The sequence below is a fragment of the Calidris pugnax genome, unplaced genomic scaffold, assembly GCF_001431845.1.
Source record: "Calidris pugnax isolate Ruff unplaced genomic scaffold, ASM143184v1 scaffold228, whole genome shotgun sequence".
Classification (NCBI taxonomy): domain Eukaryota; kingdom Metazoa; phylum Chordata; class Aves; order Charadriiformes; family Scolopacidae; genus Calidris; species Calidris pugnax.
The window spans coordinates 1449577-1477575 of NW_015091017.1; the positions used below are offsets into that span (position 1 = coordinate 1449577).

The 27999-nt window shown below is 59.1% G+C and overlaps 2 protein-coding genes across 2 annotated transcripts; one reads left to right on the forward strand and one right to left on the reverse strand.

Moving 5' to 3' along the window:
• The first annotated feature begins 519 nt into the window (after positions 1–519).
• On the forward strand, positions 520–23935 carry ARAP3 (ArfGAP with RhoGAP domain, ankyrin repeat and PH domain 3). Its single transcript, XM_014955802.1, has 34 exons — positions 520–691; positions 2740–3855; positions 4469–4530; positions 4860–4933; positions 5175–5245; positions 10580–10849; positions 11109–11178; positions 12262–12382; positions 13144–13331; positions 14227–14333; positions 14439–14638; positions 14793–14878; positions 15052–15234; positions 15476–15638; positions 15930–16061; positions 16140–16293; positions 16452–16554; positions 16785–16983; positions 17072–17135; positions 17428–17591; positions 17749–17961; positions 18124–18229; positions 18755–18902; positions 19077–19145; positions 19431–19505; positions 19627–19741; positions 19902–20030; positions 20203–20336; positions 20489–20571; positions 20806–20841; positions 21610–21673; positions 21769–21906; positions 22227–22265; positions 22944–23935. Exons 2-34 carry the CDS (start codon positions 2780–2782, stop codon positions 23508–23510), a joined length of 5403 nt encoding a protein of 1800 aa, XP_014811288.1. The 5' UTR covers positions 520–691; positions 2740–2779; the 3' UTR covers positions 23511–23935.
• Positions 13576–27897, reverse strand: LOC106896081 (proteinase-activated receptor 2-like). The gene is made up of 3 exons (XM_014955801.1): positions 27709–27897; positions 25183–26499; positions 13576–13586 (listed from the first exon to the last, which is right to left on the reverse strand). The coding sequence occupies exons 1-2, from the start codon at positions 27803–27805 to the stop codon at positions 25472–25474; spliced, it is 1125 nt and encodes a 374-aa protein (XP_014811287.1). The 5' UTR covers positions 27806–27897; the 3' UTR covers positions 13576–13586; positions 25183–25471.
• Positions 27898–27999: the final 102 nt, after the last annotated feature.

Sequence of the window (27999 nt, forward strand, 5' to 3'; positions counted from 1 at the left end):
CAGCCCCAGTGCCAGACCTCCCAAGTGCCTTCATCAGCATGAACATTTTGCCTGTTTTCTGCACTTCAGCAGCACCTGCCCAGCGCCTGCACCCTGCCCAGTCCCAGGCCATGGTGGATATAATGAATATCTCCTCTTGCCTGCAGCCAGGGGTAAAAAGATCACATAGAGTCAAATGCACCCCAGGACTTCAAAAAATCTCCCTTGGCAGAGCAGTCTCAGGGTGTGCGTCTCAGGAAAACCATGGCAATGCATGTTGGGGAGCAGGACCCTTGCTGGGAAGGTGAGAGACGGAGCATGAGGGGGTGAGCGGGGAGGGCTGGAGGGCAGCCCCCAAAGGAAGGCAGAGCCTGGCTGAGGGGCAGGATATGGGACAGCCAGGCCAGGGGCCAAGTGTGGGGCTGGGTCATGCCTGGGAAGGGACCGGACAGGAGGGTGGGACAGGGATGGGGACTGGAGGGTTGGCCTGGAGGAGGAACCGGCAGTGGGAGGCGTGGGCTGGGTGCAGGCAGCAGTTCCTGTAGAGCTGCCTGCCCGTGCCCACAGGCTGAGCCCCGTGCCCGGCAGAGACACCTTGGCATCACCCTGGAGCCCAGAGCGGGGCAGCCGTGGAGCCTACAGCATCATTGCCACCGTGGTGCTCCGCTGGAGCCAACACCAAGGGGCTGTGGACTGCGCTGCAGGGCAAGAGGTGAGGGTCAACCCCAAAGGTGGCAGGGGATGGATGGGACAGGCTTGGGGACAGGAGGGAAAAGGGTCAGGACTGGGGCAGTCAATGCCCACTTCCTGTCCACATGGGTTTGCAGGTTCAGGGATGGTGTTCACCTCCCTGTGAAGTACCACTGCCCATGGGCACAGCTGGACATGCCAGTGCCTGGCATGACTCTGGTGCTCACTGCCTGGGCATGAGGAGGTCTTGGGAGCCAGCTCCCCACAGGAGGCTGCCCCCTGAAGCCCCAGGCAGGGCAGGCAGTGGGCAACACTGGCCGCAGATCCCTTGGGGTGATACAGGCACGAGAAAGGGAGAAATTGCCCCATTTCAGTACCGGGCTGCTGGGCAGAAGAGGGTACAGTCCTTTAACCCTGTGGCAGAGACACCCAGCCCACACCGGTGCAGGACATCAGCCTCCACACCCCCCTGCCCAGCCCTTTGTGTAGGTCCTACACCAACAGGCAGTCTTCCAGCTGCAATGTCCCCATGCCCTGCTCCCCACACCCTGCCCCCTCAACTTCTCAGCCATCTCCTGCCATGACTGTCCCTCCTCAATGCCCACTAGTGCCCAGCCACTTGCCCCATAAGGAGCCCCCCGTTCACACGCACACTTGTTTGGGCGCACACCCACGCAGATGAGCAGAGAGCCCTGCTGTTCACGAGTGCTTGCTGACAGCATCCCACCCCACGTGCTCCCGGGGACACGACTGCCTCAGCTGGCACACCAGCCTGCCCACGCTTCCCCGTGCCGCTCCTGCAACCCCTGCCTGCACAGGCAGCGCGGTGGGGAACAGGAAGATGCCTGTGCAGGGGCAGGCTGGGCTAGGGTAGCAGGGAGACTGGCCTGGCTGTCCCTCTGTCCCTTGGCGGGCTGGGACGCAGCTCCTCGTGCTCCCGGGGACACGACTGCCTCAGCTGGCACACCAGCCTGCCCACGCTTCCCCGTGCCACTCCTGCAACCCCTGCCTGCACAGGCAGCGGTGGGGAACAGGCAGATGCCTGTGCAGGGGCACGCTGGGCTAGTGTAGCAGGGAGACTGGCCTGGCTGTCCCTCTGTCCCTTGGCGGGCTGGGACGCAGCTCCTGCGGGAGGCGGCAGGGGATGCGTGGGAGCGTGCAGGCAGCAGGAAGGAAGCCTGCGCTGAACAATAGAGGGAAATGGAGGAACTGGAAAAAGACCCAGTGGCAGCACAGTCAGCACAGATGGTTTAGTGCGGAGCAGCATGATTCATGGGAAAAAGGCCCTCAGCGCTCCACAGAGAGCCCACAGCTCTGTCCCGAGGCTGCGCCAGCAAATAATTTGAGGATGAGGGTGCCCGGCAGAGTGAGAGCTGGTGGTGGGCACCGTGCTGAACACAAGCCCTGGGACATGGTCCCTCTGTCTCGGGCTGCGGGTGCTGGCAGCTGAGGGGCCCGTCCCGGCTGGGGGTGTGTGGGAGGCTGTCCCCCCTCTGCCTGCCCGTGAGTCATGCTGACCTCTCCCATGCCCTCTCCAGCAGCCAGAGAGAGAGATTATGGTCTGGCCCTTCCGGCTGCAGAGCCCTCCCCGAGCTGGCCAGCACAGGAGCTCATCCCCTGGGAGGGGCCCAGCTGCTCCCCCCCATTATCTGCCTCAGGCAGCCCCCTCCGCCAGGACACCCCTGCGGCTGCGCTGGTTCTCGTCCTCCTCCCGCCCAGCCCCAGGCACGGCAGAGCCCGTGATGCCCCAGCACCCGGCATCTGCTCAACCACCCGCTCCCCTGTGAGCTCCCGGCAGCTCGGTTCCTGTCTGGACTCGGGTCATGGCCTCACCGACAAAGCGGGGCCAGGATCCGGCAGCTCCAAGGAGGGGCGGAGAGGCTTGGGGCTGAGGAACAACAGGATGTCGGCGTCTTGAGCTGGGAGGTGAGCGACTGCGGGGAGAGCAGCAAGGCAGGGGGACCTTCGGGAGCATTCTGCGCTACCACCCAGGGGATCTGTGCCCTTCACAGCAGCTGAACCCCCTTCTCCCTTCCTGCTGCCTTGTCACCTCCTTTCCTCCTTCCACAGATGATGGGCTGAGCATCGGGCTTGGAAGCACCCCAGGGCCATGAGCTCCCCGTGTGGTCCTGACTCCAATATTGCAGACTGGCTAGCCACCATCCACTTGGAGAAGTACCGGGATGTCTTCAAGCAGCATGGGTACCATGTCGCCAGAGATGCTGCCTTGCTGGACGGTGACCAGCTGCAGCGGATTGGCATCACTGCCACCGGGCACCGCAAAAGGATTCTGAACTTGGTGCAGCAGACACGGATGCTCAGTCAATCCCAGGGGGGACCCACAGAAGGAGATACCCATTTACAAGCCACCGAGGTCCTGAATGCCCTCCAGGAGGGCAAGGATGCCATGAAAGCAGAGCCAGGAAAGGCTACTGATGCCTTTGGGACACAGCAGCGTGTCGCTGCACCCACCCAGGCATCACCCCTAGAGAAGGACCCTGCTCCTCCCCTCGTGAAGCCAGTTCCCAAGCCAAGGACTATTTTCCCTCGCTTAAAGCCAGAGCAGCCCACGCCACCAGCACGCACCACGGTGCCAGCACACAGCCTGGGCAGTGACAGGACACCTACAGCCTTTGTGGTACTGGAGGGGTTTGTGCCGGGGGAGAGCTCCACAGATTTGGAGAGCCCAGAGCCCAAGCCAGTGCTACCAGCCAGCCTGGGAGCAACTGTGGCCATGGGCATGGGAGCATCCTGGTTGAGACCACGGGACAACACGCGGGAGAAGACACGGTCCCCCCCAGCTCTGGATCATGGACAAACAGTGGAAGCACTGGAGAAATCCTCTACGTCCACCCCGTCTGTCCCACCACGGCTCAGCCACAGGGTCCCTGCTGCCGAACCCAGCCCTGGGAGTGTGCCAGAGGGACACCCCACATCCAACCCTTCTTTGCCCCCCGCAGCTGCCCCAGCCAAAAGAGATCCCTCGCCATGCCCCAGAGTAGCCTCACAGCCGGGCTCAGGGCTGGGCAGGCTGGAGATGGTGTCCAACGTCATCTATGAAGGACTCAAGTCCCCATCAGCACCCACTGAGGACTCGGGAAGGGAGCATGGTCCCCAGGGTCGGGCTTTCGCTCAGCCTGCAGCTCTGTCCCCACAGGAGGTGAACCAGCCGGACAACAAGCCTGAGTAAGCAGATGCTTTCCCTTGCTCCAGGGAGCGGAGGCGGCAGGGGGGTGCAGAGCAGCCAGAGCTGAGGTTCCAGCTCCCCCCCACCCCCGGGGCCCCATCCCTAGCCTGGCCGTGCCTGCCTCCGGGTGCTGACAAAGCCCCTTTCACCACCCTCCCCGTGCCTTCCCAGGACTCTCCACAGAGCAGTCCTGCAGGGCAGCTGCGATCCTTCTGAGTTGACAGGGTGGCCCTGGGCCCCTGGACGGCTTGTTCTGCTTGGGGGGAGAAGCTGCTGCCCCTCCTCAGCCCCCCCAGCACAGTGAGAGAGTGGCTGAGGGCTCTGGGGCTGGGGGTAAGGTGGGAGATGTTGGAGGAGGGTGAGCTGGCATGGGAAATGCCAGGCAGCCCCAGGAGACACAACCTGGTGGGTGCCAGGGTGGGGAGAAAAAGGGAGCAAGGAGGGCACTGGGAGCAGCGAGGGGATGTGGCACGTCCTGGGTGGACAAAGCCAGGCTCAGCCCCAGTCAGGCACCAGTCCATGTGAGCCAGATGGGAATACAAGGTGGAAAAACCCCACAGGCTCCCACCCCATCCCAGCCACTGCCGCAGTAACCCCTCTCCTGTTTTCCAGCAGTCCTGGCTGTCCCGGCGGAGGCCTTCCCCTCATCCTGCAGAGACCCACTGGCAAGCCAGGTGAGAGCCCCCAGGCCACCACTGTGCAGTGTGGACCTCCTGGTGTCCCCAGGGAAGAGGGGTTGGGCGAACATCCATGTGCTTTGCCTTTCCCATCAGGTCCTGCTCTGTGCTCCTGTCTTGCTCAGGGACAAGGGTGGCCCCAGGTTAAGGCAGGGTCCAGCCCCACATGTATTTGGCATCTCTGTTGTGTCAGACACCCTGGATGTTGGGGCACACCGTGGTGGGCTTGGTGGAGGGGTCTCCCTCCAGGGCTGGTGGTCCTGGCTCATCGCTGTCCCACAGCAAGCACTGCTGACTGCCTTTCCCTCCCATGTCTCTGCCCACAGAGGTCGGCGAGCAGCCCATCAGTCCCTACAGTGAGACCATTTTTGGACAAGTAGCCCCAGTCCGGGAGCAGAAGGTGAGAGGAGACTGTGGGGATGGTGGCTGTCACCTGTTGTCACCCTGTGGTCACACCAGATGCTATGGATTAGGGAGCTACAACTGGTGAGACCATGGTGCCCAGCAGGGCCTGGCTGAACATCACTGCTGGGGTGGGAGACAGAGACTGAGCACCCTGCTCAGTGGGTCGGGCAGGCTGAGAAGGTCTGGAATGAGAGAGGGCAGAGGGGACAGGAGATATGACCAATCTCTCCTCCCAGGATGTGGGCATGTCCTCCGATCAGAGCTACGAGGCAGTGTCTGAGCTGGAGTTGGAGCGAGAAGCATGCAGGTAGGCATCACCTCTTCCAGGCTGTGGGGGCTGGGCTTGGGGTCTGGGGTTTGCATGGCAGAGGGATGCCCCTAGGGACAGCCTGAGAGGTGGTGGGGGCTTCTCCCCCATCACAGAGCTGATCAGGTGTGGCTGGAATCAAGTCAACCATCTCAAGCAGAGCTGACAGGCTTGTAGATGAGAAGGAGCCATGCTGGTGGGTGGCCCTCAAGGGGACAGTCCTTGCCAGCAGATGCTGTGGGTGGACAGACGGGGCAATGCCAGTGGCACTGGGCACCTGTACACCCAGCAGACTCTGGATTTGGCCGCTGGGAGGAGGGAAACAACATGGGGGCAGGGACTGCTCAGAAATGGGATGGTTCCAAGCTCCAGATGAAGGAATGTGTGACCTCCAAAGGCTTCAGCATCATCAGATCAACTAAGCTGATCTTCCATGCATGATCTTCCATGGGGGACAGTGAGGTTGTGAGGGACACCTTTAAAATGCTTTTGAAATGTACTTTCCATAACTCCTGATAGCATCTCAGAAAGAGGAAGGAAAGCTGCTCTTCCCATTTCAGATGGGGAGGGTTCCTTTTCCTGTGTTGCTTAGAGAAGAGGAGGCGAGCTGCAGGTCTGCGTCCTTCAGCTTTGCCTGTGGCCGTGTCGGCCAGTGCACCCCCGTGTCCCTGCATTTCTGGCCACCACCTTGGTCAGTACATTCCTTCTCCTGCTCTGGTTGGTGAACCACTGCAGTGTGGTCTGATCCAGTGTCACAGGCAGCCAGATGTTGCAGCCAGATGAGAGCCAACATGGGCCACGGGCAGGGAGCTGCAAATACCAGGGAACAGGAGTTCTGTGGCCAGAAATGCTGAAATCTGCTGTGGAGGCCCCGAACCAGCCGTTCAGAGCAGGGATGGGTTCTGGCCTGTGGGTCACAGTCTCCATCCAGCTGCTTCCAGGGATCTGGGATACAGAGCATCCCAAGAGCATCAGCCAGACACGTTAATTCCTGGACTCACCAGGGAATTTGTGATGAGGCACTGCCCAGGTTGCTTAGAAATGTTGTGGATGCCGCATCCCTGGAGGGGTTCAAGGCCAGGCTGGACTTTGAGCAACCTGGTCTAGTGGGAGGTGTCCCTGCCCAGGGCAAGGGGGTTGGAACTCGATGATCTTTAAGGTCACTTCCAACCCAAACCATTCTATGATTCTGTGATTCTACAAATTTGCAGCCTGGGCTTGCTGAGAAGAGACAGGATGAGACCATCAGCAGGGTGTCAGGGGCAGTTGTTCATAGGTATTTTTCTCTCAGCCTGAGCACTGACATGGGGGAAGCTTGGGAGGTTGAAGAGACAGAAAAGCCTTTGAAGACCTTTTGCATTGTGCCTATGGACCCCATTGGCCAGCTGCTCCAATGCTTTCTTCCCCAGCTTTCAGCCCCATCAGTCTGATCCTCATCCCCCTGGAGCAGAGCTATGGGTTCCTGATTAGCTGCTGAGCTGCTGCCAGCCAGCACTGGATCCTGCCCCTGCCTCTGTGGGACCTTCTGATCCTCCCCTTCAACACTGGTGTTTCTCCAGTTCAGCCAGTTACTCATCCTGCTGGCTGGCATCTGGCCACTGTGGACTCTGTGACCATCTTCTGCAGCCCACCAGCCCACTCATTATGGCTCCAGGGACTCATTCAGCCAGCAAATCATTAGGCATCATGGTGAGGAAAGTGGGCCCTGCCCTGCTTTGGATAGAGACCCCTTGATGAGATGATCCTCAGGCTGCTTTTTCACACACCTCAAGGCATCTTCCCTGCAGGAAAAGAAACACAGGGCATAGTGTGTTCTTGACAGCTTGTTCCTTACCTACCTACCTTCAGGTCCCCACCAGCAAGTTGATTGTCTGGCACACGACCCCCAGTTAAAATGCTTCCCAACCCCAAACATCAGAGAGGTCCTCCCACCCCTTTGGCACAATGTCTTCCTCCTTCCTGAGATACCTCCTCTCGCCTTCTTCTTGAGGACTTTCATCTGGACCACACTGTTCACTGTCTTGGGGTCTGGAAAGTCACTGTCAGTGTTAAAGATGGGTAGAGCCACCTCAGCCAGCAAAGAGACAGTCTCAGCAAAGAGATATTCTCAGCAAAGAGGAAGAGGAATGCAAAATTCCTCTTTAAACTGGAAGGCCTTAAAACTGGTACCCTCTGAGAGTCCAGCAGTGCCTGGAGCATAGGGTGGGGTTCTTCCACTCTGCTGCTGAGCACCTTCATCCAAACTGGTAATGCTGAGCCCCCCAAAGTACTGGTGCAGAGGACATCTGTCCTACATCATCCTCAGGGGGAGAGAGATGTGGCACAGGAATGTCTGTGTGACCCCACAGAGCTCCGGGGACTCATTCAGACAGCAAATCATTAGGCATCCTGGTGAGGATAGTGGGCCCTGCCCTACTTTGGATAGAGACGCCTCGGTGAGATGATTGTCAGGCTGTTTTTTCACACACCTCAAGGCATCTTCCCTGCAGGAAAAGAAACACAGGGCACGGTGTGTGCTTGGCAGCTTGTTCCTTACCTACCTACCTCCAGGTCCTCACCAGAAAGTTGATTGTCTGGCACACGACCCCCAGTTAAAATAACCAGATCCATCAGCAGCTCCTTGGTTCCCTCACCACCAACAGATCCCTTTCTTCCATCACCCATCCTCCACCAGCTCTCTCACATGAGCACTGACAGGCTGAGACCCCCCCAACATGGTGCACCTCAGGTGTCACCCTTCAGGCTCAGATGACCTGGAAGTACCCTCTCCCTGCCCTGGGGACTCATTTGGCCCTGAGGTTAGTTGTCTTCACTGCCTGACACCAGCTGAAAAGGGAGATGACTTGGCCTTTGCAGACTTAATGCTTGGAAGCTTCCTCCAGTAGCCTGTCCTCAAGGGCAGAACTGGGAGATGGCCTGGGTCCCAGAGTGCTCCTGGGGTGCTGAGGACCCCACTCCAGATGGGCCATGGGCTTTGCTTGTCCCTGCCAGATGCTGCTTGTCCTCCAGTTCTTCATGGTTCAGTCTAAATCATGGCTCAGGAAGGAGCTGTCATGGATTTTTCCCCTTTTTGTCTTGTCCTGACCCATTCAGTGGGTCTGTCTCCCATTCAGCTCTGGCACTCAAGGCTGATGTCTGCCTGCAACCTCTCCAGCCACCTCACTCTCTGGCCAGTCCATCCTGAAGAAGCTGGACACCAGGCTAGGACTCCAGCCAGACAAACCACTCTGCCAAGGCTCTGTTGTGCTAATTAAATAGCAATTTTCGTTGTGCTTTGGGCCTTCCAGCCGCCCATGGCCATTTTTCATCTTTCTTGCAGACACTGGAGCCAAACAGGCCAGGGTCCCAGAGTGCTCCTGGGGTGCTGAGAGACCCCACTCTAGATGGGCCATGGGCTTTGCTTGTCCCTGCCGATGCTGCTTGTCCTCCAGTTCTTCATGGTTCAGTCTAAATCATGGCTCAGGAAGGAGCTGTCATGGATTTTTCCCCTTTTTGTCTTTCCCTGATCCATTCAGTGGGTCTGTCTCCCACTCAGCTCTGGCACTCAAGGCTGATGTCTACCTGCAACCTACAGAGTCCTCTCCAGCCACCTCACTCTCTGGCCAGTCCATCCTGAAGAAGCTGGACACCAGGCTGGGACTCCAGCCAGACAAACCACTCTGCCAAGGCTCTGTTGTGCTAATTAAATAGCAATTTTCGTTGTGCTTTGGGCCTTCCAGCCGCCCATGGCCATTTTTCATCTTTCTTGCAGACACTGGAGCCAAACAGGCCATTCTTTCCCTCCACCCACCTCCTCAGCCCCATACACCATCCCACTTCTCCAGAGTTGACCGCTAGCCTGAGTGGCTCCAGCCCAACAGCCTCCCAGGCAGACTTCAGGTCTTGCTTCTGTCCCACATGGTTCAATGACATCTGGTGTTTGATGGCTTCATAAGGTGACTGCCTGGGGTCAAAGCACATGTCCATGCAATGCCTTGGTTCTTGCAATGAGGCAGTGCTCAAACCAGGAGAATTTATGATGAAGGGAGGTGTTTGGGGTCATTTTCCTGGTCCAAAAGCATTTCTAGCAGATAGACTACTAAACTGGAGGTGGTTTCTCATATTCAGTAGCCCCCAGGAGTTCCTCCTCCATATATTTCTCCATCTACGACATCCCACGGTAAGGAGTCCCACGGGTGAACCACCCCTTTACTGTGAGGTTCTGTACCCTGCTCCTGCCAGGTCTGATGGTTCCCAGCTCCTGTGACTGAAGCACTGGTGGCCAGGAGAAAACTCTCTGCCCATCTCATGCTGCTCATGACTTCAGAAACTTCCCCCCATCACTCACCCTTTCCCCACTGGAGATCCCCAGTTTTCTCAGGTTCTCCTCAGACAGAATCTATGACAGAGCTTGGGGACATCCTCGTGGCCTTTCTTGGAGCCTTTTCTTCATCCAGGTGCGATTCCACCAGTGACCCAGTAGCATGGTTGCTCTCCTGCTGGTGCTGGAGTGTCTTTAGCTGCCAACAGCAGATGTTGTCATGACTCTCTTCCTGCCCATCATCATTGCACCTGGGCAGCTCCCCTGTGAGCTCCTGGGACCGTCAGACATTTTCCAGCACATTTCCTTTTCGGGGAAAGACAAACGTCTGGCTGAGAGGGCTGAGGGGAAGGGGCAGGCTTCGCAGTTTATTTTTACAATTTCCTTTTATTGTTATGGCTGGAGAGTCTCACCAGGCCTGGCTGTGGGTTTTAGCATGACTTCCCAAGAAAAGGAGACGGGTGCAGGAGTTACACCAGCCCATCTCTGTCCTTCCCAAGCACTTTGCAGAATATTTCAGCTGGATGCGAGAGCGGAAGGGAGGATGCTGCAGCAGAAGGGCTTTCTAGGTGCTGTGAACGCTGGAAGGGTGGAGGGAGAGGGCAATCTGAGACCCCCAGCGGGGAGGGAGCTGGGGTGGGTGCAGGGCAGGGAAAAGGATGTGGGCAGGGGATGCTGCCTGGCTTTGGTTTGCTGCCTGTGGTGTCAAGAGGAGAGGGAGATGCAAGGAGCTTGGAGACATTTGGTGGTCCATGTTGTATTACATAAGATGGGGACGACAAATTTACCAACTAACCCCAACCCTGCCATCACATAGGGCTGAGCCTCAGGCTGCTGGTGGCCACAGGGTTCATGAGCACTGAGCCCTTGTCCCACCCTCCTCATGGAGATACAAATTCCCATGTCACTGGGTACCCCGAAGAGTTCAGGATGGGGCCAGGAGCTGTGCAGGACATCCTCAGATGGGATGGCATTGATCAGGACCTCCCACATGCTGCCACAGCCAGGCTTCCTCAAAGTCCCATTTCTCACAGGACAAGCAGTGAGTGCAGCAGCGAGGGAAGGAGCGAGGATGAGGAGACCCGGTCCCGGCTCATCAACCGCATCATCCAGAATGATACTGAGGGGTACTCCACCGTGGAGGCACCACGGGCCGAGGGTGCCCCATTCAGCCTGCCAGCCCATCTCTACCCAGACGAGGTCCTGGATGACCTCACCATCTCCCCTTACGCCAGCTTCACATCGCTTTCCGAGCCCCGACCCACGATGCTCAGTGGCTGGCTGGACAAGCTCTCCCCACAGGGGTATGTGCCTGCCCATGGGACAGTCCCCATAAGTAAAGAAACCTCGGGCAAGACTGGTGAGGTGGCCATGCTGGTCACCATGTTACTGGGGCAGACAGACCTTCTTCACACAGGAGGACGACCCTCTTGGGTGACCCAGCTGTGCTGCAAAGGTGTCTGTGCAGCCATCCTTGGGGGAAATGGGGTCTGTGAGCAGATGTGGTGTCCTCGGTGGGATCATCCCCTTGCCAACAGCCCCTTTTTTCTGCCATCCCAACAGGAACTATGTCTTTCAGAGGCGCTACGTCCGCTTTGATGGGAAGAACCTGATGTACTTCAGCAGTGAGAAGGTACAAAGGGGCAGGATGAGGGCAGGGTGGGGAGGCTGCACCCCGCTGCTTAAGCAGGGTGCTTTGACAGCACGTGAGCTGCCATATCCCCTTTGCCTCCCCTTGTCCTTCTGTAAGGAGCCAGCAATGCCTTACCATCACCAGGGTGGAGTAGCCATAGCCCCATAGCTCAGGGACCTCTGGGCAGAGCTTCACGCCATAGTAAGCCCAGGATAGCAAGAGTCCCTCTGCCAACAAGGAGCAGGCAAGAGGGGGTCCTGCTGGCCCACAAGCCCTGGGGCAGACTGCAAATGGAGCATCTTTGGGTCCCAGACACAGACCCATCCCTGCCTGAACCCTCAGGTCCTCCCAGCTGCTGGTGCTCCCCAGGCTGTGCTGTGAGGCAGCACTGAGCCAAGAACCTGGGGGATGCAGAGTTGGGGTTGTTTCTCATTGTGATCACTGACACTGTGGGTTAGGTGCATGGGATGAGTCAACAGCCCTTTCCTGTCCCAGGTCCAGAGAGGGGATTCTGCCACTTTATTCTGCTCTGGTGAGACCTCACCTGGAGTATTGTGTGCAGGTCTGGAGCCCTCAATATAAGAAGGACATGGACCTGATGGAGAGGGTCCAGAGGAGGGCCACAAGGATGATCAGGGGGTTGGAGCACCTCTGCTACGAGGACAGGCTGAGGGAGCTGGGGTTGTTCAGCCTGGAGAAGAGGAGGCTCTGGGGAGACCTAATAGCAGCCTTCCAGCATGAGTCAACAGCCCTTTCCTGTCCCACATCTTCTTATCCTTCCATGGGGGCTCTGCAAAGCTCTGTAAGAGCCTGCCACCGGGTGCTGGTGGCTGCCACACCACGGGGTGACAGACATTGTTGCCCCAGTCCTGCAGCATGGCCAGCCAGGCCTGTACCACATCAGTGGCACCCATGCAGAAAGAGGTACCACGCACAGCCCCAGAGCAGCCACTACTGCAGAAGATTGCAGGCATCCCTGTCATGACACCTCACCCCCATGGTTATGGTGTCATCATACCCAGCAAGCTGGAGGTGCCCCGCAGGAAGAGCAAAGGGGGTAACCCCGCCTGGACTTCATTGCAGGAGCCCTACCCTAAGGGGGTGATCCCACTGTCGGTCATTGAGATGGCTCGCTCCACCAAGGACAACAAGTTCCAGGTCTTCACCAGCCATCGGATCTTCGTCTTTCGTGCTGAGAATGAAGGTAAGTGAAAACCTGGGCCAAGGTCTGCTGATCCCTGAGGAGACATCCCTGCCTCCCTCCTTCAGCCACAGCATCCCAGGGACAGCTCTCACCCCATCCCCAAAATTATCATCCTTCCATGGGGGCTCTGCAAGGCTCTGTAAGAGCCTGCCACCGGGTGCTGGTGGCTGCCACACCACGGGGTGACAGACATTGTTGCCCCAGTCCTGCAGCATGGCCAGCCGGGCCCGTACCACATCAGTGGCACCCATGCAGAAAGAGGTACCACGCACAGCCCCAGAGCAGCCACTACTGCAGAAGATTGCAGGCATCCCTGTCATGTCACCTCACCCCCATGGTTATGGTGTCATCATACCCAGCAAGCTGGAGGTGCCCCGCAGGAAGAGCAAAGGGGGTAACCCCGCCTGGACTTCATTGCAGGAGCCCTACCCTAAGGGGGTGATCCCACTGTCGGTCATTGAGATGGCTCGCTCCACCAAGGACAACAAGTTCCAGGTCTTCACCAGCCATCGGATCTTCGTCTTTCGTGCTGAGAATGAAGGTAAGTGAAAACCTGGGCCAAGGTCTGCTGATCCCTGAGGAGACATCCCTGCCTCCCTCCTTCAGCCACAGCATCCCAGGGACAGCTCTCACCCCATCCCCAAAATGTCCGGCTGCCATGAGCAAGGGCAATTCTCCTCTTCCATGCCTGCCGGCTGTTCTGCTCCATGCTGGGGCTGTTGGGAAGGGCTCAGACCCACTCTCACATGCCTGGTTCCCAGCCCAGAGGAACGAGTGGTGCTCCACGCTGCAGAAGAAGGTGACAGAACAGCGCCTGGTGGGCTCCCGGCCCCGACCCGCCAACACCGCTCACTGCCAGAAGTCAGGAACCCTGGAGCTGAAGGGCCAGAAGTCCAAGGTGTTTGCAGCCCTGAGCCTGCCTGAGATGTGGCTGTACAAGAGTGAGCAGGTTCGTGCCTGGACCAGACACCTAGTTAGCACAGAGGGCTGTGCCTATGGTGGACAGGGGTGAGAGGGATGGAGGGACGAAGGGATGGAGGGACCTTAGCAAGGGTCAGTGCCAAAGGGAGAGCAGAGAGGAAAAGGACAGGCAAGAGAAAGGGGATGGTGGAGCAAGATGGTGGTGCAGGATGCTGGAGATGAGGGCAGATGTAGTGGGAGCCTGGGCTTGGAGATGTCGGGAGCAGGCCCCGCTTCCGATCTCCTCACTATCACCAAATTGTCTTCATCTCTGCCCCAGCACTTAGGTCTTAGTCCCACCAAAGTGTGTCCCAATCCATCACAGGACAGGTGGGTCAATGACTACAAAATCACCTGCAAACATACCTACTGCAACACAGGCTTGCCTCAGGGGAGTAGCAGGTCTCTCTTGGCCCGTTGCACCCTGCCCATGGAAATCCCCACCTCCTGCCTGCTGAATTTTCTCAGCACTCCCATTTTTTTCCCAGTCACCTCACTGCCAGTTTGCCTGGTGTACACTAAGCAGCATCAAGCCTCTGTTTTTTGCTCAGGTTGATACTTGCTTTATGAGTGTTCCTGACTCACAGTGGACTCAAATCCCCAAAACAGAGGGGATTTGAGTGGCCGGGTTTGGGGACTGTAGGAAAAACTTACCTTTCATTTCATAATATATTTGCTGAACACTTTCTGCCAGCCCACGTGGGATGGCTGAGGGATGTGGCAGGGTACCAGGTCTCACTGGTCCAAGCAGAGCAGTGATGGGAGTGGAGGTATGAAGCACAGCTCCCTGGCTCCAGCCCCAGCATCACGGGCATGTCCAGGGCGGTGTGTCCCCTGTGGCCGTGGTGCTGCAGACCCAACACCAGTGTCACTCTGAATTGCAGTTCTTTAAAATGGGCATTGCCATCTGCGTGATTGAGATGCGTGGCTCTACCATCCGTGAAGCCAAGAACCGCAGTTTTGAGCTCATCACACCTTCCAAAATCTTCAGGTACCCTGGGTGTCCGGGTGGGATGAGGTAGGGGAGCAGCTGGGGGCTGGACCTGGGTGATGGGAGCTCCAGGCCCCTGAGTTTCAGTTGTGCTGGTGCTTGTAGCTTCGTGGCAGAGTCAGACCGGGAGAAGCGGGAGTGGATGGAGGCCCTGCAGGAGGCCATAGCCGAGATGCTCTATGATTACGAGGTGGCAGAGAAGATCTGGTCCAACAAATCCAACAAATACTGTGCAGACTGCTTGGCTCAGAATCCTGACTGGGCATCCATCAACTTGTGTGTGGTCATCTGCAAGCAATGTGCAGGCAAGTACATCTCCCTTGGGGGGCACATGGGACTCCTGGCGGGTATGGGCTGGGCCAACCTGGGCCCAGGTACCCCCTGGGTGGGCTATGGGTGAGACTTGGGTGCTGTTCCCCTGGCATGATCAAGGGATGCTCACTTGCCTGCTCTCCACAGGGCAGCACCGCAGCTTGGGCTCCAACATCTCCAAGGTGCAAAGTCTGAAGCTCGACACTAGCGTCTGGTCCAACGAAATCGTACAGGTAGAGACTCTCAGGTCAGGTCACTGGGGCTGGCACAGCATGCTCAGGGGCCAGGCTGATTCACCAGGCAGAGCAGAAGTCCCATGGTCTCCCCCAGGATGCGGGGTTGACGGGCATCCTGCTCCTTCCATCTGGCCCTGGTGCTCGCCATGACCACGGGGTCTCTCCTGCAGCTCTTCATCGTGTTGGGAAATGACCGAGCCAACCGGTTTTGGGCCGCTCGTCTCCCTGCTGCTGAGGCCCTCTACCCGGATGCCAGCGCTGAGCAGAGAAGGGATTTCATCTCCCGCAAATACCGAGAGGGTCGGTACCGCCTGCCCCATCCCCATTATGCCACTCAGGAGGACGTGCTCCAGGTAGGGACCACCTCTGATGCAGGCAGGATGGTAGAATGTTGGGAACCACCCCAGAGCACTGGGTCTGAGATGTCAACACCTCCTGCTTGGCTGCATGTGCCCATGCCCCCATGCCAAGCAGTCCTGGGGTCTTGAGTGGGAGGTTGTGCCCTGCTTTGCCTGCCTTTGAACACCCCTGGCAGTGGACTGGGGGTCTCCGTGAGCCAGGACATGGTCTCTACAGGCATTTGTCTCATCCCAGGCACTGTGCACTGCGGTGGTAGGACCAGCCCTGCTCAAGACCGTCCTGAAGTTCTTCTCATCCTCGGAGGCTGGGCTGGCAGCTGACCCTGCTGCCTCTGAGGTGGCCCCTGGGGCTGACCTTTGGTGGCCACCAGAGAGCAAAAGACCCAGGAACCATTCAGGTAATGAGGGCCCTCTAGCCCTTTCCTCTTTGCTTCTGCCCTCCACAGCGTGCCCCAAGGCGGGGGACAGACATAAGGTGCTATGGCTCTCTGGGAGACCTGCCTGCCCCACTGCACCCCTCTTTTGGGATGAAGCAAGGCGGCAGGTCCCTCTGAAGCCCCTTTTCAGGGAACCCTGTGCCTGCTGCATCCCCTTGCTTACCCCTGCATGTGTGGGGTCTCCTTGTCTCCCAGTACCCACCTTTTGGTGGGTGCCTGCTCCTGCCTCACTCTCAGCACCGTTCCCCACAGGTAGCCCCCACATACGGGAACTGGGTCCAGAGGGTGTCTACAACGAGATCACGCAACCAGTGACACACAGCGGGTACCTGTACCGGGCCACAGCCCCCACCAAGCTCCCAGGTGTCAAGAAAAACAAAGAGGGTAAGTGTAGGGAGTGTGGGGGCGGAGGGCAGTCAGTGGGATGTCCACCCTCATGCTACTGAGTCTCTGATCCCGCAGACTTCCAACGCACGTGGTGCTCCCTGGAGAGAGCCCTGCTCTTCTTCGAGACGGAGAAATGCACCGAGCCCCTGGGTCACATCGAGAGTGGGGACCTAATCTCCCTGGGTGTGAGCAGAGCCCAGGCACTTACCACTCCCGGCTCCACCGAAAGGTACCCCCAGCCTTGCCCCCACTGCTTGCCCAGAGAGCCCATGGGCACACAGAGGGCAGGGACAGGCATCGCTTCCTGCTTAGTGCAACGTTCTGGTCTGGCTCTGGGTGCAGGTTCAGGGTAGGGACTGTCCTGATGGGCTGGTTTGCCCTCTGCAGGTTTCGCTTCACCCTCGAGCTCTTCCTCATGGGTGAAAAAGTGCAGCAGCTGGGAACTGATGGACCGGAGACACTGCAAGCCTGGGCCAGTGCCATTGGCAAGGTGAGCTAGCCCCATACATAGCACCCTGTGCCACTGGTGGGTCCCCGGGCTCCATCCCTGCTTCCCCACTGTAATTCCTCCCAGCTCCCCACCCTCTTCATCCTCTTCACCCTCCTTCCCTTTGCAGGGGGTCCCATTCTCCCCAGTGTCCTGCCCCCATTCTCAGGGGGGTCCACACTCAGGGGCCGAGCCCTGACTTTATCCGTCTTGTCTCTTCCTCCATCCCACAGTGGTTCACACCCGTGAGCTGTCACTGCCTGCTGGGCTACGAGTTCCAGCGCGTGGGCCAGCTGCGCTATAAGTGCATGCTCAACCCCGAGCGGTGGCAGCAGGCCTTCTTCATCCTGCAGAAAGCCCACCTCTTCATCTGCCCTGCCGAGGACAATGGAGCTGAGGATAGTATCAACCTCCGGCGGCTGCAGGAGCTCAGTGAGTGCCATGCTGCAGCCCGGGACAGGCACCACATGGTGGGCAGCCATGCACAGCTTTGACCCCTCTACTTCTTACCCCAATGCAGGTCTGGTTCCCCCCACGGAGACCCCAGAGAAGAAGGAGCTGCTGCTCCTGGTGGAGATGGGAAGGTGGGTTGTGTCTGTGGAATGTACCAAGTGAGCTCAGGAGGCTGCCCAGGACAAAGGCATGTTGGGAAAAATGCTGATCCCAAACCCTTAGTAGGGGTGCTGCTGGGACAGCAGGGCTGTGGCCAAGGGGCTTTCAGAAGTCATCCCAGCCCAGGGCAGGGCGTCACCCCAGGGTAGGGTGTCTCCTGGCTCAGCTGGACTGTGCCCTGTCCCAGAGCAAGGTAGTAGGGGGTAACCCACCCCCCCACCCCAGCAACCTTCATTCCCTCTTCTCTGCCCTTGTCGTTCTCAGGACATTTTACCTGCAGGGCTTGTCACGGGCGGACTCAGCGGCGTGGTACGCCGACATCCAGGCATCTGCAGGGGGGAGAGGTAATGCACTGAAGGATCAGCAGCTGAGCCGGGGGGACATCCCCATCATCGTGGACAGTTGCATCGCCTTCATCACACAGTACGGTGAGTCCAGTGCAGTGGCATCACTGCTGGAGCATCCTCCAGCACACATGGGGCAGCTGAGGGGTCCAGGCAGGAGGCACCACTCTCAGGGCACCACGCCCCCCTGGGGACTCTCTGGACAGGATTGGGCACCCATGACCCTATATCCCCACCCCAGGGCTGCGGCACGAGGGGATTTACCGCAAGAATGGAGCCAAGTCCCGGATCAAGGTACTGATGGAGGAGTTTCGGCGAGATGCCCGCAATGTCAAGCTGCGCATCAATGACAACTTCATCGAGGATGTCACCGATGTGCTGAAGAGGTTCTTTCGCGAGCTCGAGGACCCTGTCTTCACCCTGGAGCTGCACCCACAGTGGAAGGAGGCTGCAGGTACCTCCTTCACCCAACCCCTGCTCCTATGTTGGGCTGCCTGCCAGGGACCCCTGGAGCTGGTGTCCCTCAGGACGGGGCCCTCGTACTAGCCCTGGAGCCAAGTCAACTCTGTGTCCACCAGACTCAGAAATAGTCCATGACTCACTTTCCTCCCTCCAGGAATCTCTTCGAAGCCCCAACGCCTGGAGAGGTACAAGGAGCTCATTCATCGCCTGCCTCGCCTCAACCGCAAGACACTGGCTGCGCTGATCGGGCACCTCTACCGGTCAGTGGAGGTGACCTCCCTTCCAGGTCTCCTGCTCCAGTCAGGGTCCCCAAGGCCCGCTAGCAGTGTGAGGTCTCTCCGCTGCCCAGGGAACACTGACTTTCAACCCTGCAGGCCAGGAAGAACCCAGTGCCCATGCTCTGCCCCACCAGCCCCCAAGTTGGTGCTGGGTTGTGCTGCAATATCTACTCTGGGATACCTCAAAAGTTCCCAAAGTTGCCCTGCAACAAGGGAGAGTGACAGGATGTTTGGAAGTAGCTGACACTCCCCTATAGGATGTAATCTTCGCAAGTGCACAAAAAGAGGGGAAAAAACCAAATTCCCATCCCCGACTCAGTATAAGGTGGTCCTGTTGCCTGCTTTCAAGGCAGTTGGAAGTCCTCCAAACAGGAACTGCTCAGCTTGAAGAGGAGCTGGGGGAAAACGGGCTGTTTTTCAGGACAGTTTGAGGCAGAGGAGAGTGGCTGGGGCTGAAACCCCATCCAGAGTGGGACCGGTCCCTCACCTCTGGCCTCCTTGTCCCAGGGTGCAGAAATGTGCAGACCTCAACCAGATGAGCACCAAGAACCTGTCGCTGCTCTTCGCACCCAGCCTCTTCCAGACTGATGGCAAAGGGGAGCATGAGGTCAAGGTGATGGAAGACCTCATTGACAACTATGTCAGCATCTTCAACGTAAGCTCCCTGCAGGGGCATTGCCAGCCTCCTACACAGTGGCTCTGTCCGTCTCCCCATCTATCCCCCCATACTGCCTCCTCCTGCATCCCTCCATCCTGGCCAGGTGTCCTCAAGCCATATTCCACTCCACATTGACTCCATGTGTCACCCTGTGCACCCTTCCTCTGGCAGATTGACGAGGACCAGGTATCCCAGATGGATCTGGAGAACAGTCTGATCACCACCTGGAAGGACACCCAGGTACTAGGAATGTGCTTGCCAGCCCCCATCACCTCAGAGACCCCCAGGCTGGTGGGACTGGCTGGAGGATGGGCACACTCCCAGCTGCCCACCCTGTGTCCCCACTGTCCCACACCAGATATTTGGGGAAGGACTTCCCTCCACTTGTCTCCCCTTTGCCAATTACTTTCAGGCTCCTGCCCAGAGAAGAAGCAGCCCCATCTCCCTGGGACACCATCTCCAGCCCCTGGGGAGAGGGGATGTGCACAGCACCCATGGTACTAATGCCACCTGTTCTTCCCCCAGCTCTCGCAGGCAGGGGACCTCATCATCGAGGTTTACTTGGAGCAGAAGCTGCCAGACTGCTGCGTCACCCTGAAGGTGAGTCCTAAAGGAGGGCTGTGACAGAGGAAACAAGGCGGGATGGAGGCTTCTGGTGCAGCCTATCCCTGGGACCCATCCTGCCACAACCCACCACAGCTCCCTGTGTGTCCGGCCCCAGGTGTCCCCCACAATGACAGCAGAGGAGCTCACCAACCAGGTCCTGGAGATGCGCAACGTGGCAGCCAGCCTGGACATCTGGTTGACCTTCGAGGCCCTGGAGAATGGGGAGCTGGGTGAGCATGGTGGGGATGGCACAGGGGAATGGTCTTGGCACAATCAGGTTGGCGAGGAGGAGGTGTGGGATACAGAGATCAGCTTGCTGCTGGTGGCAGAGGGAAAAGGGACTGGCACTGTGGAGGAGACAGAGTGGTGAGAGTGTTCCTGTCTCTCCAGAGCGGCCTCTGCATCCCAAGGAGAAGGTACTGGAGCAGGCTTTGCAATGGTGCAAGCTTCCAGAGCCCAGCTCTGCATACCTGCTGGTGAGGAAGGTCCCCATTGGCGAGGGCGGCTGTCTCTTCACAGGTAAGGCAATGACAGAGGGTCCCAGCCCCTAGGGGTGTCCCCAGAGGGGGATATCTGTGCCCCAGTTTCCCCTGGCCACCTTCCTGCAGCCATCATGGGCACATCCCTGAGATCCACAGCCACCCTCACGTGTCCTCAGACCTCCTGACCCCTGTTTCCTCCCACATGGCAGGTGCCAAGCGTGAGACCCCCAAGTGTGGGCTGCTAAAGTGTCGTGAGGAGCCCCCCAAGCTGCTGGGGAACAAGTTTCAGGAGCGCTACTTCGTCATCCGGGACCGGAGGCTGCTGCTGCTCAAGGAGAAGAGGGTACCCAGGGGATGCTCTGGAGCTGGACTGGTGCCCTGAGGGCAGGAGGAGAGGCAGGGAGGGGGAGGCACAGTGGTGGCACAGTGGTGGCTGTCCTCCTGGCAGGGAGGCTGGCACTAAGTTGGGCTGACCCAATGGTTCTCCTTCCCCAGAGTGCCAAGCCGGAGCGTGAGTGGCCCCTGGATGCAGCCAAGGTTTACATGGGCATTAGGAAGAAGCTGAAGCCACCAGCCCAGTAAGTGGGACCTTCTCTGGATGTGGCCCTGGGGTTTGCATCCCTCGGTGCCTGCCCCCAGCACCTGGCACGTGAACCCAGCTATTGGGAGCATGCAAAGCTCCACCAGGACCCAAAGCCATGACAACGTGGGCCCATGGGGCAAGCTCAGCCCCACACCCAGCAGCCCATGGACCCCGGGCTGCGTCTGAGCTTGGTGGTGCTGCCTCACAGCCTGTATCTTCCTTTCCCCAGGTGGGGTTTCACACTGATCGTGGACAAGCAGCAGCTGTGAGTATCTGCCCATGTGATCCTGGATCTGGGGGGATGTTGGGATCTGTCCCCAGTTTTAGTGGGATTGGGACAGCCAGGGGCAGTACTCCAGGGCTCTGGGGGTCAGGGAAGAGCTGGTGCCTGGTTGGGGCACTCAAGGGATGGCGTGGTGGGGCTACTTGCTCCCTGGCATGAGGTGGAGGCCATCTCTATATCATGCGCCCTTCCTACCTCCCCATCCACACCAGCACCCCTGAGAGATGCATCTTCCAAGCACCCGGCACCAGGCTCCAGAGGGTCCCCTGCCCACCCTGTCCAGGTGTGGGTGCCACCCGCATAGCTGTGCTGCCTGCCAGCCTTTGCCTAACACTGCTCTGTGTCCCCAAGCACCCAACACCAGGTGCTTCTGCACCCTGGACCAAGCTGGGCTCCCTGCCCTGGCCTCTCTGGTACCCCTGGGTGGCTGGGGACACCCGTGCATCCTGCTGACTCTGTACCGATTTCCCTGACACTGCCGGTGCTGGGGCAGCAGATGAGCACATGACCTGCCCTAGACATGGGGCTGAGATGTTCTTCTAAGGGCAGCTGAGCCGAAGTACCTCATGAGTGCCCAATGAACTCTTGCCTTGCCCTGAAGCCATGATTTGGGCATGCAGAGTTTCAGAGGGGCAGCCCCACTGGGTGCAGTTGTGCCCGATGGCCCTGGGGCTCACAGGCAAGTTGGCAAGGAGATGTAGGTCCTGCTGGCCCTGCTCCCTGGCAGCTTCTCAGCTGACTCCTTTGCAGGTATCTGGTGTGCTCAGGGCAGGCTGAGCTGTGGGACTGGACAACCAGCATCCTCAAGGCTCAGGTGGGTGCAAGGCTGGCTGGGATGGGCTGGGACAGGGGTTGGCAGGGCAGCCTGGCATGACCTCCCCGCCATCCCTGCCCTGTCCTTGTGCACAGCACGATGACCTGCGCCCCGTGATCATGCGCCGGCGCTCCTCCTCTGACCTTGCCAAGCAGAAGTTCGGCACCATGCCACTGGTGCCCCTGCATGGGGACAGCACCGATGCCACCATGCTCTCCGCCAACCAGACCCTGGTAAAGCCCCCGCAGCTCCCCCTGCCCACAGGTGCTCCTGCACCCATCCAGGTCCAAGCACCTGTCCCAAAACTATGGACCCACCCCCGGGCCCTGGAGATGGGTGCGTGCTGCCTGGCACTGATGAATGCTTTGAGAGTGTGTTCCCCTGCTCGGCGTTGTGTGTGCGTGCTGCATGCTGTGCTCGTGTCTGTGGCACCTCTCCATGGGGTGCAGGGCCCTGTGTTGCACCCCTCTGTCCGTCCTCTGCCTGCCCAGGCATCCGTGACCCTGCTCCATGCCATCGTGTGCTTACCTCTGCCCGTCTCCTCTGTTTCTAGCGCCGCCTGCACACGCGAAGGACTTTGTCCATGTTCTTTGTAAGTACCCGCATTGGTGGAGCACGTCCGTTGCTGGCTTTGCACCGTGCCTCCTGGCTACGGCAGCAAGAGCTCGCCTGCAGCATCTCACCTACACTCAGGGGCATGCCCAGGCCATCCTGCCCATCCCATGGGGCAGAGGAGGGGGTGCCCACTGCCCTGTGTGTCCCATACCCGGGGATGGGGGTCCCTGCATGGTCCCAGTGTGTGCAAGCAAGACCGTTCCAGCCCAGCTCCCAGAGTATCTCCTTGTTGGGTGTACATCACCTAGAGAGGATCAACTTAAGAAATGGAAGGAAATAGGTTTGGGTCCTCCTCGCCATCAGGTTATTTTCCCGGGGGCCACCTGGCTGGACCTCACCTCAGGTGGCTTTGTGCTCTGCATGGGCTCCCATTTGTCCTCCCCACTCCAGATCACCCCTGCCAAGGGATGCTGGGCTAGTGCCACAGCCTGGGGGCATGGACCAGCAGGGTCCCTCAGCAGGGACCAAAACGCTCCCCCTCCAGCAGCGATGGGGAAAGAAAGGGCAACAGGGGCTGAGTCAAGAGACATGATGAAGGGCAGGTCACCTACAGTCATCAGCCCCACGTTGAGGGGACAAAGCTCCTCAGGTATGGAGGGGTACAGCTGAGCAGTGCGTACCATGCCTCTCACACTGACCCCCTGCCCTTCCCTAGCCCATGAAGATGCATCAGGACTCCCTGGAGGAGCAGCAGGAGAAGGAGGTGGATGCTGATCCTGTCTACGAGGAGGTGGGCAACTTCCCAGAGCTGGCCGCACTGCAGCTGGGGCAAGGGCTGCTGGCAGACCTGTCAGCCATGCCCACTGTGGACAGGTCCAAGAAGCCGGCCCCATTCCCCGAGCAGCCCCCAGGCACAGCGCTGCGCTCCTCGCTGCCCGCCAGCCCGGCTCAGAGGGTGGTGGGTCCCTCCATCCCCAAAGCCTTGTCCCTCGAAAGGGGCTTGAACCTGGAGAGCGACAAATCTCCATCCCACGGGCTCAAACCCACAAAAACAGCCTCTCTGGAGAGGAACGTGGAGCCTTCCCTGGCACTGGCCAGGGACTGGGAGCAGGTAGCCACACCAGGGAGCAGTCCCAGTGCAGAGGCCCCCCTGGAGAGCCCCAGGAAGAGGAGCATCCAGCCTCCTTCCCCCATCAACGACAAACTCATACAGGAGCTCAGCAGCGTCATCCTCAGGAAGAATGAGGGCCAGCCACCGGGGCCGGGCCAGCCGGTGACATGACCCACTGTGCCAAAGGAGCAGCCACCAACCTGGGGGTCAAGTCGCGCCTAGCGGCGGCAATGATGGGTACCCCATGCTCCCACATCATGGAGCCCACAGCTTCCTCCTTGTCCTGACCCCAGCACTGAGCTGGGAGAGGGGACCAGGGGACTGGTGGGAGCTGGGATGCTGAGGGACGGTACCCCCTGTTGGGAGGGCTGAGGATGCTGCCACACGTGGCTCTTGCTCGTGGGGGGCACATCTGCCATCAGGCCCAGTGCCGAGGGAAGAAAGGGAGAATAAAAGCCTGTCCGCATGTTTTGGCAGCACCACATGGTGTCAGGCAGGGGGGCAAGTGGAACCTGCCAGCATGAGGTCCCCTCCCCAGCGCTGGGCCTGTGGGGCAGGGTCAAGACACCCAAGTCATCCCCCACTTCCATTCTTTCATCTACACGTTGAGGGGACAAAGCTCCTCAGGTATGGAGGGGTACAGCTGAGCAGTGCGTACCATGCCTCTCACACTGACCCCCTGCCCTTCCCTAGCCCATGAAGATGCATCAGGACTCCCTGGAGGAGCAGCAGGAGAAGGAGGTGGATGCTGATCCTGTCTACGAGGAGGTGGGCAACTTCCCAGAGCTGGCCGCACTGCAGCTGGGGCAAGGGCTGCTGGCAGACCTGTCAGCCATGCCCACTGTGGACAGGTCCAAGAAGCCGGCCCCATTCCCCGAGCAGCCCCCAGGCACAGCGCTGCGCTCCTCGCTGCCCGCCAGCCCGGCTCAGAGGGTGGTGGGTCCCTCCATCCCCAAAGCCTTGTCCCTCGAAAGGGGCTTGAACCTGGAGAGCGACAAATCTCCATCCCACGGGCTCAAACCCACAAAAACAGCCTCTCTGGAGAGGAACGTGGAGCCTTCCCTGGCACTGGCCAGGGACTGGGAGCAGGTAGCCACACCAGGGAGCAGTCCCAGTGCAGAGGCCCCCCTGGAGAGCCCCAGGAAGAGGAGCATCCAGCCTCCTTCCCCCATCAACGACAAACTCATACAGGAGCTCAGCAGCGTCATCCTCAGGAAGAATGAGGGCCAGCCACCGGGGCCGGGCCAGCCGGTGACATGACCCACTGTGCCAAAGGAGCAGCCACCAACCTGGGGGTCAAGTCGCGCCTAGCGGCGGCAATGATGGGTACCCCATGCTCCCACATCATGGAGCCCACAGCTTCCTCCTTGTCCTGACCCCAGCACTGAGCTGGGAGAGGGGACCAGGGGACTGGTGGGAGCTGGGATGCTGAGGGACGGTACCCCCTGTTGGGAGGGCTGAGGATGCTGCCACACGTGGCTCTTGCTCGTGGGGGGCACATCTGCCATCAGGCCCAGTGCCGAGGGAAGAAAGGGAGAATAAAAGCCTGTCCGCATGTTTTGGCAGCACCACATGGTGTCAGGCAGGGGGGCAAGTGGAACCTGCCAGCATGAGGTCCCCTCCCCAGCGCTGGGCCTGTGGGGCAGGGTCAAGACACCCAAGTCATCCCCCACTTCCATTCTTTCATCTACTGTGGCATATTTTAGGGGGGGAGGTCAACAGGAGCGGGGCTGGCCATGTGTGCGGGGCACGTAGTCCTGGCGATGGAGGACGGATCCTGCTCAACCGGAGTGTTTATACCTGTTCCTTCCACCATCAGGGAGAAATAAAATTTTATTTGTACTCTGGAGGGTTTGGTCACTGCAGGAGGACTGGGGAGGGATAAGAGGGTCTGGCAGGAGGGGAGACTGGGGTACCAGGGCCAGGCACCCAGCTGGTGGACGTATGGGACAGGGACAGCACCAGCCGTGTCAGAGGAACTGCAAAACTGGGGCAAAACCCTAGTGAATCTCCCATCCAGGGCAGGATTTTCTGCCTAAATCTGCCACCAGCCTGGGAAAGTGCAGCCATTTGAGCTGGGTACCAAGCTGTCCCCCCCCTCCCCAGGGCAGGGGGACACAGTCCAGCACCCCTTAGCCCTGCTGGCTCTGCTCGCTGGACCTCAGGGGCAAGACTGTCTTCTCTGAGGGCCTCCCTGATGAGGTCTTGAGCCTCCCTGAGCAGCAGCTGATGGCATCCCGGACCCAGCCCCGAAAATCCTTGGAAACGTAGAAGTAGACAAAGGGATCAAAGCAGTTGTTGAAGGCGCTGAGCACCAGGGCCATGGTGTACCACTTGTAGGTGCCGTTATGGCACCCTTTGGCCTCCAGCATGTAGTGGATGAAGAGCAGCACGTTGCTGGGAGTGAAGCAGAGGATGAAGACCAGGAGGACCAGAGCCAGGACACACACCAGCTGCCTATGCTGTCTCCCCTTGGCCAGCAGCCGTACCAGGATGCAGCTGTAGGAGATGGTCATGAGCACAAAGGGCAAGCCAAAGCCCACTCCCACGACGGAGAGGAAATAGTAGGCGAAGAACATGTGCTCATCCTTTTCTAGGACATCATGGCAAGTTGTGATGTTCAGGCTCGAGATTTGTCTTATCTGGGTGCGGAAAAGCAGCGGGATCATGCCCAGCCCTACCACCAGCCAGATGCCCACACAGACACACACCTTGCCCCGCATCCAACTGGAGCCCTTCCACAGGAATGGGTGCACCACAGAGATGTAACGCTCCAGGCCGATACAGGTGAGGAAGAGGATGGAGCTGTACATGTTCCCATAGAAGAAGGCCATCATGGTGCGGCACAGGTAGTCCCCAAAGACCCAGTCATTGCCCAAGAGGTGGTAGGAGATCTTGAAGGGCAGCAGGAGGACGAAGAGCAGGTCAGCACTGGCCAGGTTGAGCAGGAAAAGGGTGCTGGAACATCTCCTGAAGTTGGCCACCAAGACCCAGCAGGCTAGAGCATTAGTCGGCAGCCCCACGAGCAGGACCACAGAGTAGAGGGCAGGGAGGAGGTGGGTGGTGAGGGTGCTGTTGAGAAAAGCTTCCACAGAGACACTGGGACACTTGGCTTCTTCTTGGGGAGTGAGGGGGATCAAGGCTCGTCCTTTGCCACGCGCTGCAGAGGACACAAGGCATCAGGCTTGGCAGAGAGCCCCCTCCCACTGTCCCTTCCCACTCAGAACAACACAGGAGCTGTCACCCACCCTGCGGAGCCACCAGCAAATGCAGAAGCTGATATCTCCCTCTCCCATGGCAGGGGCAGCTCGAGACATGGGAGCCCTTAACGTCCTGCCGCTCTCACCGCCTGGAGCCACATCCTGTGCTGTCCGTGCCACCCTCCCAGTGGTGCCACCGCGGTGGTGCCAGCCTAGACAGGCACCCTGCCCGCAGCCCAGACGGGCTCCCGCACGCCGCCTCGGGGACACACGGCTCTGCCGATGTCCCTTTTCCTACTGAGCTCAGCACAAGAGGTTCCCCGCAACCCAAGGGGATAAAAAAGGTCAGGTGGGAAACCCGCGTCTCAGGCCACCCATGCCAGGATGGGAGATGTTCTCCCACCAGGGCTTCTGCCTCCTCCTCCTCCTCCTCCTGGCCAGCCCCCCCACCCCAGCTTGGCCCCACCGCAGCCAGCTCTGCACACTCCTCCCCGTCTTCCTGTGGCTGGAGGCTTCCACTGCACGCTCAGAACAAAAGTGAAGAATGGGAAGGTCTCGGGACACCAGACAAACAACTCCTGGTTAAATCCCTTTTCTGGCTCTCTCAGAAATCACAGCCAGGCTCTGTCCCTCTGCACATCAACCCTGGCCCCAAAAGCTCCATCCAAGTGGTCCCCAGGATGACCCAGCCCCAGGGGACCCCGGTTACATCCAACAGGTTTCTCGCAAGCTCTGCCACCTCTCCACATCCAGACGATGGTGTAAATCCATGTTAGGAGAGCAGTAACCTGATTTTTGCTGTCAGAAGGGGAAGGGGTGGAGGCGTTTCAGGTCTTCACTTAGCTTTTCAACATGGACACACAGGAAAGGCAGCAGGGAAGTGCCCTGAGCTTTCACTGTGACACCCTCCAAGTATAGAGGGAAACAATCACAGAATCTTCTAGGTTGGAAGGGACCTTAAAGATCATCTTGTCCAACCGTCAACCTAACTTTGACAAAAATAGACACCCGCACAACAAGCAAAAAGCAACACCATCACTAGACCATACCTCCCAGCGCTACATCAACCCGTCTTTTGAACACCTCCAGGGATGGTGCCTGTGTCGGGGTGTCCCAGCGAAGCCTCCCTCCCCTGTTCCATCACACCCCGGACCCACCAGTGCACTTACTTGGGGACAATTGGGTGGCTGAGCCAAGCCAAGCACAGCCAAGGAGGAGGATGACGCAGGCAGCAGCGGATCTGGGTGAAGGCACCAGCTGGGACATCTCTGGGTGATGGCCTCTGCACAAGCTGGGTCCACACAAATGTCACAAAGAGGGCTGGCCCCACCGTGTGTCACCCCGACAGGACTGGCACCAGCCCCCTCCTCACTGGCACCCTTCCTCTTCCTCCTCTACGTCGTGCCCCACGTCCTGCCCACGTTCCTGTGGTCCGAGCTGCCAGACAGGAGGTGGGGACC